Here is a 17,838-nt window from a genome sequence, read left to right as displayed (position 1 = left end):
TAAGGTTCCTTCTCTATTTCTGTATGATTTTACAGCTGGTCAGTGTTCTTGGTCGTAACAAAGAAACTGGTCTTGGTTAATTTAAGCCAAAAAGGAAGTAATCAAAAGGATATTAGGTCACTCAGTATTGACAAGAAGGCCATGGTATAGGTTGACCAAGACCTGCAACAGCAGTAATCTACTTAGGACAGTGTTGCTGGCATTGTTTCCCCAGATTGACTGTACTCCTGGACTCTCAGCTCCCTCAAGATCCTGTGCCTTTGTGTTACCTTCAACATTCAAAGCCCCTTCTAGACTTCTCTAAACTCACGTAAATTAGGAGCTGTGCTTTAACTGCTAGTGGACGGGAGGGGGGCTGCATTCACCTATTTGGGTTCTCCCCAAATAGAAAGGGATTTCAGGCAGTCATAATGACAAATATTCCCCTATATAAATATTCTCATCTAAGTCCAAAGCTTAAAATTCAGCAAATTGCAATTTTAGAACCAATAGGACTTCAAGAAATAACATCCTCACTTTAAAGGTAAAATAAAATAAGATCACATAGCTGGTCAGCTGTAGAGCCAGGACTAGAACATAAATATTTAGACTCATCATTATTTTGAATTGCTCTAAACTTTTAATCTTGGATTGCCACTATAACTTTGAATTTTTGGCTTCTGCAGCAATATATTAATGCTATATATATATATATATATTTTTTTTTTTTTTTTTTTTTTTTGGAGATGGAGTCTTACTCTGTCGCCTGGGCTGGAGTGCAGTGGCCGGATCTCAGCTCACTGCAAGCTCCGCCTCCCAGGTTTACGCCATTCTCCTGCCTCAGCCTCTCTTGTAGCTGGGACTACAGGCGCCCGCCACCTCGCCCAGCTAGTTTTTTTTGTATTTTTTAGTAGAGACGGGGTTTCACCGTGTTAGCCAGGATGGTCTCGATCTCCTGACCTCGTGATCCGCCCGTCTCGGCCTCCCAAAGTGCTGGGATTACAGGCTTGAGCCACCGCGCCCAGCTTTTTTTTTTTTTTTTTTTTTAAGAGTCTTACTGTGTTGCTGAGGCTGGAGTGCAGTGATGTGATTTTGGCTCACTACAGCCCTGACCTCCAGGGCTCAGGTGATTCTCCAACCTCAGCCTCTTCAGTAGCTGGGACTGCAGTTGCATGCCACTACGCCCAGCTAATTGTTGTGATTTTTTTTTTTTTTGTAGAGGTGGAGTTTTGCGTGTTGCCCAGGCTAGTCTTGAAGTCCTGGGCTCAAGTGATCTGCTCACCTTAGCCTTCCAGAGTGCTGGGGATTAGAGGTGTGAACCACTGTGCCCGGCCTTAATGCAATCTTTTAATAAAAATTTGGAGTATTGAAGCCTATTTTCATTTTATTATTATTTTTTAATTTACTAAATTTATTCATGTAATGTTTACTGGGACATGTAATGTTTACCCGTACATGCTGGGAGCTGGAACTACAAACATGAAGGAGACTGATTCTGGGCTATTAAGGAATTTATAGTTTAGTAAGGAAAGCAGATATAAAGATAGATTAATTATAGTGTAATATGCCTGTGTAAAGGAATACAAATCAGTATATATGGTTAACTCTGCCTAGCAGTTACCCTTGTGGTTTTCTGAAGCTTGAAGAGTGAAAAGGCATTTCAGACAGTGTAGCAGTAATTTGGGTCTTCTTCGGTCTTGAATTGCAATAGAGTGTACAAGACAGCCAGCCAGCAATTTTTGTTTCTTATCTGTAACCTTTCTTTAAAGGTTGCAGGAGGTAGGGTGAAGTAGGGGGCATGGAGAAGCTGGGTATGGTAGCACACGCCTATTGTCCCAGCTACCTGGGAGGCTGAAATGAAAGGATCTCTTAAGCCCAGGAGTTTGAGGCCAGTTTAGGCAACATAGTGAGACTTTGTCTCAAAAAAAAAGAGGTTATGAGAAAAATACAAGCCAAATTTTAAAAAATTATTATAATAAAATGTTACAGATATATAAAAAAGGTTTAAATAATAACACGAGTGTTACAAATACAGCTATTTTAAGAAATAAGACATTACAGGTATATTTAGGCTTCATCTGTACCCTTTTCCAGTTGTATTCTTATTTTTCTCCAAGATGTCACCATTATCCCAATTTGTTGTATATAATTCCCTATGTTTTTATATATATATATGTATATACCCATGAATGATACATAGTGATAGTACAGTATATGGTGGTGTTTTTCATGTTTTAAAACTTTTTGCAGCCAGTGAATCCCGCCTATAATCCCAGCACTTTGGGAGGCCCAGGCTAGTGGATCACTTGAGCCCAGGAGTTCAACACCAGCCTGGGCAACATGGTGCAACCCCATCTCTATTAAAAATACAGAAAATAAATTAGCGGTGTGTGGTGGTGCTTGTCTGTAATCCCAGCTACTTGGGAAGCTGACGTGGGAGAATCACCTGAGCTTGGGAAGTTATGGCTGTAGTGAGCTGTGATTATGCCACTGCACTCTAGCCTGGGCTCAAAACAAACAAAACCACACAACTTTTCGTAGTCCTGAGCAAAATACCAACAAACTGAACTTAGCAATATATGAAATGGATTATATGCCACCAAAAGTAGGATTTATATGTAAGGAGCCCAAGGTTGGTTGTTCATATAAAAATAAATTTATTACACCATATTAATAGAAAACAGGACAAAAACTACGTGATCATCTGAATAAACACAAAAAGTATTTGATGAATTCCAACCTCCTTTTGTGATTAAAAAAGAAAACACTCAGCAGACTGGGGATAGAAGGAAATTTCTTGCAACTGATAAAAGGCATCTACAAAAAACATCGCTAACAATGTAGTTAATGGCAAAAGACTTAGTGCTTTTCTCCTAAGATCAGGAACAAGATGAGGATTCTGTTCTCACCACTTCTGTTCAGCATTGTACTGGAGATCATAACCAATGAAATTAGGCAACATAAGGAAATGAAAGCCATTTAGATTGGAAAGGAAGAAATAAAACTATCTCTGTTTGCAGCTGACGATCATATATAGAAAATAGTAAGGAATCCACAGAAAACTATTAGAGCTGATAAATGAGTTCAGCAAGTTTGCAGGATGCAAGATCAATACACGGAAGTCATATTTATGTACACTAACAGTGAACAATCTGAAAATAAAATTAAGAACAATTTCATTTACAGTAGCATCAAAAGGAATAAGTACATAGGAATAGATTTAACAAAAGTGTATGAGTAAAACTGTAACACTAAAAACAAAACATCTTTGGAAGAAATTTAAAAAGACATAAATAAACGGAAAGACATCCTGTGTTCATGGATTAGAACACTTAATATTGCTAAGATGGCAATACCACTTAAAATGATCTACAAATTCAGTGTAGTCCTTATCCAAACCCTAGGCAGTTTTTCTGCTACTCACATGGAAATGAAAGGAACTCAGAATAGCCAAGACAGTCTTGAAAAAAGAAAACAAAGTTTGGAGGACTCACTGTTCCCAATTTCAAAACTTACTACAAAGCTACAGTAATGACACTGTGGTAGTGGCATAAGGATAGACATCTAGATTGTTAGGATAAAATTGAGGGTCTAGAAATAAACCTGTACATTTTTGGTCAGTTTTCAACAAGGGCGCCAGGACAGCTCACTGGGGAAGGAATAGTCTTTGACAAATGGCACTGGGTCACCTGGAGAAGCAGATGCAAGAGAATGAGTTTAGACTCCTACCTCATTATCACACACAAACATTAACTCAAAATGGGGTAAAGACCTAATGTAAGCTAAAATTATAAAACTCTTAGAAGAAAATATAGGCATAAGTTCTTATGACCTTGGATTAGGCAATGGTTTCTTAGCTATATCACCAAAAACATAAGCAATCAGAGAAAAATATCAACATTAAAAACTTTTATGCATCAGAGGATACTATCGAGAATAGTATAAGCACATGAAAAGGTTAGGGAAATACCAGTCAAGATGCAATAAGATACCATTTCACACCCACTAAGATGGCTGGAATAAGAAAGATGGGACAATAACAAGTGGGGCAATTGGAACCAAGGATGTGGAGCCGTTGGAATCCTCAAACATTGCTGATGGGAATATAAAATAGTGCAATTGTTTGGAAAACAGTTTGGCAGTTGCTTAAAAAGTTAAGCATAATTACCATGACCCAGCAAATTTGCTCCTAGGAATCTACCCAAGAGAATTAAAAACATGTTTATATGAAGAGTTGTACACAAATGTCCATAGCAGTATTCTTTTTCTTTTTCTTTTTTTTTTTTTTGACAGTTTTGCCTTTTTGCCCAGGCTGGAGTGAAGTGGTACAATCTTGGCTCACTGCAACCGCCGCCTCCTGGGTTCAAGCGATTCTCCTGCCTCAATCTCCCAAGTAGCTGGGATTTCAGGCTCCCGCCATCACACCTGGCTAATTTTTGTATTTTTAGTAGAGATGGGGTTTTGCCATGTTGGCCAGGCTGGGTCTCAAACTCCTGACCTCAGAGTGATTGATCCACCCGCCTTGGCCTCCCGAAGTGCTAGGATTATAGGCGTGAGCCACTGCGTCCAGCCAGCAGTATTATAATAGCCAGAAAGTGGAAACAAATTTTGTTTGATGAATGGATAAACAAAATGGGATCTATCCATACAATGGAATGTTACTCAGCTATAAAAAGGAATAAAGTATAGCATGGCTGAACTTGAAAGTATGCTAAGTGAAAGAAGCCAGACACAGAAAGTTACATATCATATGATTCCATTTACTTGAAATGTCCAGAATTGGCAACTCCATAGAGAGAGAAAGTAGATTATGGCTGTCTAGGACTGGGAGGAGGCAGGAATGGGAAGTGACTAATGATGGATAGAGGTTTCTTTTGGGGGTGATAAAAATGTCTGCAATTAGATAGGGGTGATGGTTGTACAACCTTGTGAATATACTACAAGTACAGAATTGTACACTGTAAAAGAATGAATCTTATGGTATGTGAATATATCAATTTAAAAACAAAGTGGAAATATATATATATACTTATAATAAGACAACCTGATAAAAAACGGACAAAAGACATCAATTTATATTTTAAAACCATAAACCTTCATAGTTAACATTTGAGGGCTACTTACGTGCCAGATAACACTTTATTTTACTTTTTATTTATTTTACAGATGGAGTCTCACTCTGTCGCCCAGGCTGGAATGCAATGGTACAGTCTTGGCTCACTGCAACTTCAGCCTCCTGGGTTCAAGTGATTCTCCTGCCTCAGCCTCCCGAGTAGCTGGGATTACAGGTGCCCACCACCATGTCCAGCTAATTTTTGTATTTTTAGTAGAGATAGTGTTTCACCATGTTGGCCAGGCTGGTCTCGAACTCCTGACCTCAGGTGGTCCGCCCACCTCGGATTCCCAAAGTCTGGGATTACAGGCATGAGCCACTGTGCCTGGCTTTATTTTATTTTAACTTAATTTTATTTTATTTTGAGATGGAGTTTTGCTCTTGACATCCAGGCTAGAATGCAATGGCACGAACTTGGCTCACTGCAACCTCCGCCTCCCATGTTCAAGCGATTCTCCTGCCTGAGTCTCCCGAGTAGCTGGGGTTACAGGTATGTGCCACCATGCCCAGCTCGTTTTGTATTTTTAGTAGAGACAGGGTTTCTCCATGTTAGTTAGGCTGGTCTCAAACTCCCAACCTCCGGTGATCGCCTGCCTGATCCTCCCAAAGTGTTGGAATTACAGGCGTGAGCCACCACGCCTGGTCTATTTTAGTCTTTAAGAGACAGAGTCGCTGGGTGCGGTGGTTCACTCCTGTAATCCCAGCACTTTGGAAGGCCGAGGCGGGCGGATCATGAGGTCGGGAGATTGAGACCATCCTGGCTAACACAGTGAAACCGTGTCTCTACTAAAAATACAAAAAATCAGCCTGGCGTGATAGTGCGTACCTGTAGTCACAGCTACTTGGGAGGCTGAGGCAGGAGAATCGCTTGAACCCGGGAGGTGGAGGTTGCAGTTCAGCCCATATCACGGCACTGTACTCCAGCCTGAGTGACAGAGTGAGACTCTGTCTCAAAAAATCAAGCAAAGGCCAGGCGCGGTGGCTCAAGCCTGTAATCCCAACACTTTGGGAGGCCGAGACGGGCGGATCACGAGGTCAGGAGATCGAGACCATCCTGGCTAACACGGTGAAACCCTGTCTCTACTAAAAAATACAAAAACCTAGCCGGGTGAGGTGGCGGGCGCCTGTAGTCCCAGCTACTCGGGAGGCTGAGGCAGGAGAATGGCGTAAACCCGGGAGGCAGAGCTTGCAGTGAGCTGAGATCCGGCCACTGCACTCCAGCCTGGGTGACAGAGCGAGACTCCCTCTCAAAAAAAAAAAAATCAAGCAAAAAAAAAAAAAAAAGACAGAGTCTTACTGTATCGCCCAGACTGGAGTACAGTGTCAGAATTGTAGCTCACTATAGCCTCAAACTCCTGGGCTCAAGTGATCTTCCCACCTCAGCCTATAGCTTCAAGTACAGGCACGTGCCACTATGCTTGGCTAATTTTTTTTTTTTTTTTTTTTGAGACGGAGTCTCACTCTGTCGCCCAGGCCGGAGTGCAGTGGCGCTATCTCGGCTCACAGCAAGCTCCGCCTCCCGGGTTCACGCCATTCTCCTGCCTCAGCCTCCCGAGTAGCTGGGACTACAGACACCCGCCACCTCGCCCGGCTAGTTTTTTGTATTTTTTAGTAGAGACAGGGTTTCACCATGTTCGCCAGGATGGTCTCGATCTCCTGACCTCGTGATCCGCCCGTCTCCGCCTCCCAAAGTGCTGGGATTACAGGCTTGAGCCACTGCGCCCAGCCTGCTTGGCTAATTTTTAAAATTTTTTCTTAGAGATAGGGTCTCACTGTGTTTCCCAGGCTAGTCTTGAACCTGGCGTCAAGCAATCCTCCTGCCTTGGGCTCCCAAAGTGCTGGGACTACCGGAGTGAGCCTCTGTGCCTGGCCATAGGTACTAAGCACTTGACACTTACTTTTTTTTTTTTTTTTGAGATAGAGTCTCACTTTGTCACCCAGTGCAGTAGTGTGATCTCGGCTCACTACAACCTCTGCTTCCCAGGTTCAAGCAATTCTCCTGAATAGCTGGGATTACAGGTGTGTGCCACCATGCCAGGCTTATTTTTATATTTTTAGTAGAGATGGGCTTTCACCATGTTGATCAGGCTGGTTTCAAGCTCCTGAGCTCGTGATTCACCCTCCTCAGCCTCCCAAAGTGCTGAGATTACAGGCATGAGCCACCGTGCCCTGCAGTACTTGATACTTTGTTTGGAATCTTTGTAGCCAACCTCGAGATAGATACTATTACTATTTCCATTTTATAGATTTAGAAATAGGAACTGGTTAAATAATCTAGTTAGTGAGCACTGGACTAAGATTCAAACTCAGGAACTCAGTTTTTATTCACTATACTGTGTCCTGTTTATATACTACATACTGTGGTTTACTGTATAACCTTCTTGGACACTTCATTTCACAGGGCTGACTAACCACCTCACCATGGCTCTTTTTCCCCTTTCCAGATCCATTAATGAGATGAAGCGGTTAGAAGAAATGTCAAATATGTTTCAGAGCTGTGGAGTCCAGCACCACCCTCCAGAACCAAAAGCCCACACAGAAGGGAGTGAAGATTCAGAGGGCAAAGAGCAACCTTGGGAAATGGTGATGGATAAGAAACACTTTAAGCTGTGGCGGCGCCCAATTCCAGGCACCCACCTTTACCAGTACCGAGGTGAGCCCAGTTTGGCTGTCTTTTGGGTTCCATAGTTGCCCAGGTGCATGAGACTTCTGTTCTTCATACTTCTCTCAACTGTTCTGGTTGTTTCTCAGAAAATTTGCCATGGTTTTTTGTTTATTGTTTTTCTTCTCCCAGATGACAGTGTTGTCTTTGCTTAGATCATCTTTGTCTTTCTTTGTTGCCCCACTATGACTTGTAGTTTCTGAACCTGCCTTAAGATCTCTTAGTACTTTAGAACTGAAATGCCGCTAGGTGATCGAAACAAGGCAAGTGACTGGAGTATGGCAAGTATCTCTTATTCTTTCTTGTCATTCTAGTTTTTGGAACTTACACAGATGTGACACCTCGGCAGTTCTTCAATGTTCAGGTGAGTTAATTTTTCTCTCCAGGTTTGGAGCCTCCTGGCATATCAGTTGCTACTGTTTACATGAATAATTTATCTGACTCAGGTGACATTGGCTTCAATACATCCATCTACCTACCTATCCACCTGTCATCCCACATTGCATAGTGTTTAGGTAAACATTTGACTTAGACTTTATTTATCTGGCCCATGGGGATGAGATCAGTTTTACCCTCTCACAGGACTATTGGATAGAGGAATGGATATGAATACTTTAATGTATTTTATGAGGCTTTATTGTTTTTTCCCCCAAACAACTTGAGAGTAAGTTACATACATCATAGCCCTTTATTCATAAATTCTTCCAGTGTGTATTTCCTAAAACTAGCCATATTTTCTTAACTAACCATGATATTATTGAAATCAGTAAATTTAACACTGATGCAACACTTCATATAGTCTTCCGTTTGTATTCCAGTTTTATCAGTTGAGTCAGTAGTGTCCTTTATAGCATTTTCCGCTTCAGTACAGATATAGTCAGGATTATATTTAGTTGTCGCATCTCTTTAACCTCAAATCAAGAACATTTCCACAGTGGAAATTTCTTTTCTTTCTTTCCTCTCCCTGAGAAGGGGTCCTGCTGTGTCACCCAGGCTGGAGTGCAGTGGTGTGATCATGTCTTGCTGCAGCCTTTGCTTCCTGGACCTGAGTGATCCTCCCACCTCAGCTTCCAGGCCTACAGGCTTGCACCACCACACTTGGCTAATTAAATTTTTTTTTTCCTGGAGACAGGGTCTCCCTTTGTCTCCTAGGCTGGGCTTGAGCTCCTGGGCCCAAGTGATCCTCCCACCTTGGTCTCCCAAAGTGCTGGGATTACAGGTGTGAGCCACTGTGTTGGCCCAATGTTTATTTCATGAAGATGAAGAGTATCTGTTCAAAGACTACTTTCCTCCTTGTAGGGGAAGATGTTTTTAAAAATGAAGCAGGGAGATGGGATCGCCCAGAGTTCTAAAAGAAAAATTTTTTCTTTCTGGAATTTTCATTTGTTTTGCCAGACTTCCGATAACTACTTCGTTGGTTAAAACGTTCACTCTAACATGCCAGTGCACTTTGCCTGAGACCCTGGATGTTGTTAATTTGTAGTGAATTTTTGTTGGTTTTATGTATATGGTATGTCTGTCTTAATTTGAAATTCTTCAGTTACTAGTGATGCCAGAAGTTTAAAAAAATGTGCTACTTGCATTTTTGTGTATGTGAGGTGTCTGCTACCACTTTTGGACTTTTTATTGTTTAAAACTTTTTAGAATTGTCTTACCCTTATACATTTATATCGCTATATATTATTTTTCCCCAGATTGTCTATTAAAATATTTTGTTACACTTTTCCTTGGTTTGTCTTTTTTTTTTTTTTGAGACGGAGTCTGGCTGTGTCGCCCAGGCTGGAGTGCAGTGGCGCGATCTCGGCTCACTGCAAGCTCCGCCTCCCGGGTTCCCGCCATTCTCCCGCCTCAGCCTCCGAGTAGCTGGGACTACAGGCGCCGCCACCACGCCCGGCTAATTTTTTGTATTTTTAGTAGAGACGGGGTTTCACCGTGTTAGCCAGGATGGTCTCGATCTCCTGACCTCGTGATCCGCCCGTCTCGGCCTCCCAAAGTGCTGGGATTACAGGCTTGAGCCACCGCGCCCGGCCCGTTTGTCTTTTTAAGATTCACATTCAGGCCGGGCGTGGTGGCTCAAGCCTGTAATCCCAGCACTTTGGGAGGCCGAGACGGGCGGATCACGAGGTCAGGATTTCGAGACCATCCTGGCTAACACGGTGAAACCCTGTCTCTACTAAAAAATACAAAAAGCTAGCCGGGCGAGGTGGCGGGCGCCTGTAGTCCCAGCTACTGGGGAGGCTGAGGCAGGAGAATGGCGTGAACCCGGGAGGCGGAGCTTGCAGTGAGTTGAGATCCGGCCACTGCACTCCAGCCTGGGCGACAGAGCAAAATTCCGTCTCAAAAAAAAAAAAAAAAAAAAAAAGATTCACATTCAGTGTAATGACATTAGCCTGTATAAAGTGATTTTGAAAGAATCATCTGTAATAACAACCATGTCTCTCACACTCTGGCACTCTCTGTTAGGTCAGATTACCCTCTCCTTGTAATAAGGTTACTGGATCAGAAACCAAAGCATCTGGAAAGCTTTCTGCATTTTTGTTTTGGGTCTTCGTAAGTCTTCACTGTCTTTTCTCTTTCTACAGCTGGACACAGAGTATAGAAAAAAATGGGATGCCCTGGTGATCAAGCTCGAGGTGATTGAGAGGGATGTGGTTAGTGGTTCCGAGGTTCTTCACTGGGTAACCCATTTTCCTGTGAGTATTTTTACTTCTGATTTTATTTCTGTCCAGGTATGTGTGATGCAGAACACTAATCCTGCCCCTCCATTTCTTTAGTATCCAATGTACTCACGGGATTATGTTTATGTTCGGCGGTATAGTGTGGATCAGGAAAACAACATGATGGTGTTGGTGTCGCGGTATGTATGGCTGCCTATGACTCTTGCTGAGCTCCTTTAGCTGTGGCCTTCATTCCTACGTACCTGAGTTTGCATATTCTTAGTGCCCTGATGAGTCTCCCACAGGCTTCCCTGCAGCCAGTGCCCCTTCCACCCAGCTGGAAGATGAGGGGGCTCTTGACTGTCTAGGAAGAATGGAGAGATACAAGCTTTTAGTTAAACTGTTTTTGGGTTCTTTAATGTTGGTGATTAAAAGAAGTGCTGTTGTTTTTGACCCACAGCCTAGTGAGCCATAAATTACCAAAGGAACTCACTTCATTTTTAATTAATTCATTTGTTTATTTTAGAGGCAGGGTTTCGCAATGTGGTCCAGGCTGGTCGTGGACTCCTGGCCTCAAGTGATCTTCCTGTCTTGGCCTCCCAGTGTTGGGATTACAGGCATGAGCCACCACGTCTGGCCTTGACTTCATTTTTAGAACTTAGTTTGTATTTATTCGTCTTAGTGACTCTTTTGTTTTGTGTATTTAAAAAAATCGGAGACAGCTCCCCTGTTGTTCTATATGGAGACATTACTAAGAGTGTGCTTCTCCTTTCCTGCTTACCAGTGCTGTGGAGCATCCGAGTGTGCCAGAGTCTCCAGAATTCGTCAGGGTCAGATCATATGAATCCCAAATGGTTATCCGTCCCCACAAGTCATTTGACGAGGTGAGTTTTACCTCATCCCAGAGATAATATGTCATGGCTGTGGAATATTCTCAAGCGATGTCTTACCTGAACTAGGGAGGAGGGGATGTGGCCCAGGAACAGTTCTCAGGGGAGTCTGATGCTACTGGTCTGGAAACCATTTTTTGGGAACTCCCGATGTAGGTGATGTACCTGGAAGATCCCCAAGGACAAGGTAGTGGCAATCCATTGGTTCCCTCGTATCTGAGAGACAGTTAAAATAATCATAACCACTGACGCGTTAGCCTGTATCAGCAGCATTCTTCAGGAACTAGAGTGAGTACATTCTGTCAGCATTTCACCACAGTGGGCAGAGCACTGGATGGAAACTTCTCTGGATTTCTGCTTCCTTGCCAGAGAAATGGGAAGGTTGGATTCTGCTGTCTGTCTTCTTTAAAATTCTGTGACTTTATTTGAAAAGAATATTTATTTCAGCCTAATTAGGTGTTTTGTATTTATTTTTGATCTTTTTAAACTAAATCTCCATTGAGAGTATAGATATTGATGCTAGTAGCTTCTGGTTTTAGTTCCACTTCACTTTATGATGGCTCTGTTTCTCCCTGTTGCTTGTGTTTGATTTAGAGCTATACGGACTGTGTTCTTTCATGTAGTTTTCTCATTCTCATCAGGTTGTTTTATTTATATCACCTCCAGGACTTGAGTTGGTCCTTGTTAAAAAAAAAAAAAAAAAATGGAGACGATAGAGAGAGGAAAGCAGGAAGGGCACTGGGGTTAGAAGACATGATTCAAGCAAAAACAAAGATAGGAATGAGCCAGGTATGCACTCAGAGACTCACATGCTTAGAAAGGAAGGTAGAAGTTAGGGAGAAGTGATAAATTGCATTGACTGTGTACTGAGGGTACTCAAAAACCATGTAGCTGCGTTTGGATTTGCCAAATGGGAACTAAATCTTTGATCCAAGGTAGGGGGTTTTTATCATGGAAAATTTGAAATACATACAAAAGATACAGAAGTAGATGAGTATAATGAACCCTATGTATCCGTCTCCAGCTCCAGTTATCACCTCATGGCCAAAATTGTTTTATCCATACCCTTTCCCACTCCCCTGATTATTTTGAAGCAAATTCTAGCTTTACTGTAAGAGAACCCAATTATTCTATTATATATTTCAGTATTTATCTCAAATAAGGGTTTTGGGTTTTTTTGGAAACAGGGTCTCGCACTGTTACCCAGGCTAGTGTGCAGTGACGCAGTCACAACTCACTGCAGCCTCGACTTCCTGGGCTCAGGTGATCCTCCTGCCTCAGCCTCCCAAGTAGCTGAGATTATAGGCTTGTGACACCATGTCTGGCTGATTTTTGTATTTTTTGTAGAGATGAGGTCTCACCATGCTGCCCAGGCTGGTCTTGAACTCCTGGGCTCAAGCGATCCTCCCACGTCAGCCTCCCAAAATGCTGGGATTACAGGCGTGAGCCACCGTGCCCAGCCCAAATAAGGAATTTTTGAAACAGCTCTGGGCCAGGCAACATGGAGAGACCCGGTCTCTACAAAAAATAAAAACGATGACATGTGCCTGTAGTCCTAGCTGTTTGGGGAGCTGAGGTTGGGAGAATCACTTGAGCCCAGGAGGTCAAGGCTGCATTAAGCTGTGCTTGTGCCACAGCACGCCAGCCTGGGCAACAGTGTGAGACCCTTCTCAAAAAAAAAAAAAAAAGAAGCTAGGTGCAGTGGCTTGCACCTGTAGTCCCAGCACTTTGGGAGGCTGAAGCGTGCGGATTATTTGAGGTCAGGATTTCAAGACCAGCCTGGCCAACATGGTGAAACCCTGTCTCTACTAAAAGTACAAAATTTATTCAGGCATTGTGGCACATGTCTGTAATCCCAGCCACTCGGGAGGCTGAGGCAGGAGAATCGCTTGAACCCGGGAGGTGGAGGTTGTGGTGAGCCGAGATTGCACCATTGCACTCCAGCCTGGGCGACAAGAGTGAACCTCCATCTCAAGAAAAAAAAAGGAAAAAAAAGGTCTTGCTCTCTCACCCAGTCTGGAGTGCAGTGGCTCAATCTGTGCTCACTGCAACCTCATCTGTGTTCAGTGCAGCCTCTGCCTCCCGGTCCAAACGATTCTCCTGCCTCAGACTCCCAAGTAACTGGGATTACAGGTGCGTACCACCACCACCCAGCTAATTTTTTTTAACTTTTAGTAGAGATGGGATTTCACTGTGCTGGCCAGGCTGATCTCGAACTCCGGTCCTCAAGTAATCTGCCTGCCTTGGGCTCCCAATGTGCTGGGATGATAAGGCATGAGCCACAGTGCCCAGCCAACACCCAGTTTTTTTTTTTTTTTTTTTTTTTTTTTTTGCGACGGAATCTCGCTCTGTTGTCCAGGTTGGCGTGCAGTGGCTTGATCTTGGCTCGCTGCAACCTTTGCCTCCCAGGTTCAAGCAATTCTTGTGCCTCAACCTCCCGAGTAGCTGTATACAGGTGTATACCACCATGGCGGGCTAATTTTTGTATTTTTGGTAGAGATGGGGTTTCACCAGGTTGGCCAGGCTTGTCTTGAACTCTTGACCTCAGGTGATCCGCCTGCCTCGGCCTCCCAGAGTGCTGGGATTATAGGCGTGAGCCACCATGCCCGGCTTAACACGCAAAGTTTTTCTTGGGAGCTGGTCACTTAGTGTTGTCTGCTTAGCACATACCAGAATTTCAAACCCCTAAAAGCAAAGCCTGTGTTCAGCATAAACCACGTTGTTAGCGTAGTCTACGCGCAGGGAGCCACCCTTATCAGCTAACTGTTGACTGGGAGTCAAGTTGACCAAGGAAGGGTCAACATTGCAAGGAGGCCTTTCTATGGATAGTAGTCTCTCAGGCCTTCAGTGTTTGTTTTTTTTGTTGTTGTTGTTGAGACAGAGTCTCGCTCTGTCGCCCAGGCTGGAGTGCAGTGGCCGGATCTCAGCTCACTGCAAGCTCCGCCTCCCGGGCTTACGCCATTCTCCTGCCTCAGCCTCCCAAGTAGCTGGGACTACAGGCGCCCGTCACCTCACCCGGCTAGTTTTTTGTATTTTTTTAGTAGAGACGGGGTTTCACCGTGTTAGCCGGGATGGTCTCGATCTCCTGACCTCGTGATCTGCCCGTCTCGGCCTCCCAAAGTGCTGGGATTACAGGCGTGAGCCACCGCGCCCAGCCCAGGCCTTCAGTGTTAACTCTTTTCTGCACAGGGTGAAGAAAGAAAATGACACCCCCTGCTCCAGAATCAGATCATAGTTACCCTGTGGTGCTGGATATGGAGGTCGTGGTGGGTGATCTAGGGATCTTCATTTTTGCTGTTTTTCTTTTCCAGAATGGCTTTGACTACTTACTGACATACAGCGACAATCCCCAGACGGTGTTTCCTCGCTACTGTGTTAGTTGGATGGTTTCCAGTGGTAAGTAAGGGCAAGTACACAGGGCCTGGAACCTGGGTTGAGCATTTTGTTTTTCTCTGTTTCCTATTGGGGAAATAAAACGTCTCTTCTGGTTCCTTTTTTTTTTTTTATTTTTCCCCCGAGACAGTCTCGCTGTCGCCTAGGCTGGAGTTCAGCAGCATGATCTTGGGTCACTGCAACCTCCACCTCCCAGGTTCAACCGATTCTCCTGCCTCGGGCTCCTGAGTAGCTGGGATTACAGGCACCCCCACCACGCCTGGCTAATCTTTGTATTTTTGGTAGAGAGAGGGTTTCATCATGTTGGCCAAGCTGGTCTCGAACTCCTGACCTCAAGTGATCCACCCACCTCAGCCTCCCAAAGTACTGGGATTACAGGCATGAGCCACCGTGCCCAACCCTTTTCTGGTTCATTCTTGAATTACTATGAAGATACCAGAGACTCCAGGTGGAGATTGAAGGGATGAGAATTATAGCGTCCCAGAAAGGAACTTGTATCCAGAGGAGAGCTTTAAAAACATTAGCTTCAATGCCTTAAATATGGACTGTGTAGATGAACGTATTTGTATTTGCTTCTTGAATAGTTGAAGGCCATAAGATCTGACATAGAAAATATGGTGAATATAGGGCAGTCACCTGGGGAAAGGGGCATTTGTCTTAACCAAGTTACACGTCATGGCTGTAACTGCAGCTTTCCCTTCCACCTTCTTGTCTGAGAAAGCAACCTTGTGATTTTCTCTCTTCTGGTTCTCTATAGGCAGCTCCTTACCTGCTTCAGGGGGAGAATAGAGAGAAGATTAGGTATTTCTGTTTGACATTTATCTAAATAAAATTGGCAGGTATTTCAGCCATGCCACTGATGAGTGATATTTAGATTAAAAGATCCTTTTTGGGACTGAAGTGGCCTGATTAGTACCCCCTTTCGAAGAAGGAGCAAAGATCATGGTTTGGGAACAGGTTCTGGGAGGCAGCTGTTCACAGGCTGTCAATCAGGTTGTGATCTGTGTAAGGAAGAACTGGTTCCCTACCATCCAAGAAATAGGACCTTCTCATTTCGAGCCTACTGTTGGTTTGTATGTCAGCTTCACCTGATTCTCGTTTCCTGACAGGCATGCCAGATTTCCTGGAGAAGCTGCACATGGCCACTCTGAAAGCCAAGAATATGGAGATTAAAGTAAAGGACTACATCTCGGCTCAACCTCTGGAAATGAGTAGTGAAGCCAAGGCCACCAGCCAGTCCTCTGAGCGGAAGAAGGAGGGCAGCTGTGGCCCTGCTCAGATTGAGTATGCCTGACAGGCTTTGGGAGAAGGGACCGGCGCTTCTAGCCCCGTCTCAGTCCTTTACCACTCTGCTCCAGAAGGGGGACGTGCCCCATGTGTTAGGAGGCGTCTGCTGTAACTTCAGTGCAAGATAATTCAATAACTGATACCCCATTTCATTCAGAGCCCTTATTGCTCTTATCAAAACAGAAGAAGGCTACATTTGTGGGAGTGTTGTCCTATTCTTAGGCCCACTCCTTTGAAATTCGGTGTCTCACTGAGCTAATCTGGAACAAACCGCTAACCTCAGGCCAGAAGGGGATGACCTCCATTTGCTTCTCTGAGTAGTTTCCTCTGCTGACATTCCAAATCCCACCATCGATTGTGCAGCGCTTTGGATTTCCTTCAGTTCTCCAGGTCCACCTGGAAAGTGTAGTTGGCCGGTTGAGTCTCTCAGATGAGGGGCCGCTGGGAGTGCTCTTGGTAACAATCATGTTGTGAATAGGTGTGAACGATACTTGATTGTGTTAAGTGCCTTGTCCGCACCTTGCTTTTATCTCTAGGGACATGAAATTATTATTAATTTTTTTGTTGTTTTAAGTAGAGATGGAGTTTCACTCTGTTTCCCAGACTGGTCTTGAACTCCTGGGCCATACCTGGCCAGGGACATGAAATTTGTACCAAGAAATTTCCCTCCCTGCCTGCACAATAGCACCCATTTAGTCACCTTATCCAGGGCAAGTTTCCTTTGAATCGGCCAGTTCTTCTGTGTTCATTGGATCATTGCCTCCTTCCTAACCTTCCCCACTTAACCAAGAACACTGGGAGACTAATCCTTTTACATAGTAGCTTTTTGATGCTCAAAACATCACATTTAAATTTAGTTTAAAAAATTTTTAACTTTTGTGTCAAACAGAAGCAGTTGAGGAATTGAGGATTCTACCTTAGTCCCATTGTATAGAAAACACGATTTTGATTCAGGTATTATTTTTCACATTTCAGGTTTGACTTGTTCTTTTCAGAAGGCTAAAGGCAGAGGAATGGGGGCTGGGCCACTCCCTTGGAGCTCTCAGATCTGTAGACAAGCTGTGTGGATGCATAGATGTAATCTTGCCACAGATACTAATACAGTGGAGATTTGGTTTATGTTACCATTATGTTCCTCTAAAAAGTTTTTTTTCTCTCTTCAGAGCCAAAATAAAAGTGAACTACACTGTTCAGATAAGGTCACAGTCCGATGCTGTCAGTTTTACCGAGCTGGTTTCGCTGATGGTCATGCTGCAATTTGTTAGGATAATAGGGATCAAGTTTGAAATCCTCCTCCCTCCCTTTTTTCTGGAGTCTTGATGGCCAGAGTTGTTTGTTTTTTTTTCCCCCTGCTTGCTACTGTTTTGTGGTGTTGAGAAGTGATTTAAACCTGAGACTAACTTAAACGCTTCCTTGACCTTGTTGACTGTTCATTTTTGTGCCAAGGAAGTGGCTGCCCCAGTGTGTGTCTTGCCTTCTCCACATCATTGTTGGAAGGGAAGAGAAATGCATCGAGCAGTTCCAGCTGCTTTTCATTCTTTACTTCTGTCTTTTCCCCAGGACCTGACAAGCCAGGGCAGAGTCCCTGGGTTGTGTCCAAACTTAGCACCTGCAATTGCTGGGATGTGGATGGATGTGTGCATAAGAGAGAGAGAATGTGTGTGTGTGTCCATCCGGGTGTGCGCACACACGCACAGGTGCAAAGGAGTTGCAGTTGCTCCATGTTCTGACTTAACGGCAATTTGATTCTGCACTTGGGGTCTGTACAGTTACTCATGTCATTGTAATGATTTCACTCCTAACTGTGACATTTTTACCAAATGTGTGAATAAATAATACATAAAGATTGGTACAAAA

At 43.8% G+C, this 17,838-nt stretch overlaps 1 protein-coding gene across 1 annotated transcript in view; it reads left to right on the top strand.

Moving 5' to 3' along the window:
- The window catches only part of STARD7 (StAR related lipid transfer domain containing 7), a 24,397-nt gene extending 6,559 nt beyond the window's left edge, over positions 1–17,838 (top strand). Inside the window, exons 2-8 of the mRNA XM_033238844.1 lie at positions 7,537–7,745; positions 8,069–8,118; positions 10,337–10,447; positions 10,529–10,611; positions 11,196–11,295; positions 14,613–14,697; positions 15,804–17,838. Of these exons, the coding sequence (XP_033094735.1) occupies positions 7,537–7,745; positions 8,069–8,118; positions 10,337–10,447; positions 10,529–10,611; positions 11,196–11,295; positions 14,613–14,697; positions 15,804–15,988 (823 nt within the window). The 3' untranslated portion in view covers positions 15,989–17,838. The remainder of the gene's footprint in view (positions 1–7,536; positions 7,746–8,068; positions 8,119–10,336; positions 10,448–10,528; positions 10,612–11,195; positions 11,296–14,612; positions 14,698–15,803) is intronic.

Source organism: Trachypithecus francoisi, unplaced genomic scaffold (genome assembly GCF_009764315.1).
Source record: "Trachypithecus francoisi isolate TF-2019V2 unplaced genomic scaffold, Tfra_2.0 Lachesis_group17, whole genome shotgun sequence".
Lineage (NCBI taxonomy): Eukaryota > Metazoa > Chordata > Mammalia > Primates > Cercopithecidae > Trachypithecus > Trachypithecus francoisi.
Note: the sequence above shows the minus strand (reverse complement) of the source record. Positions and strands in the feature narration are given on the sequence as shown.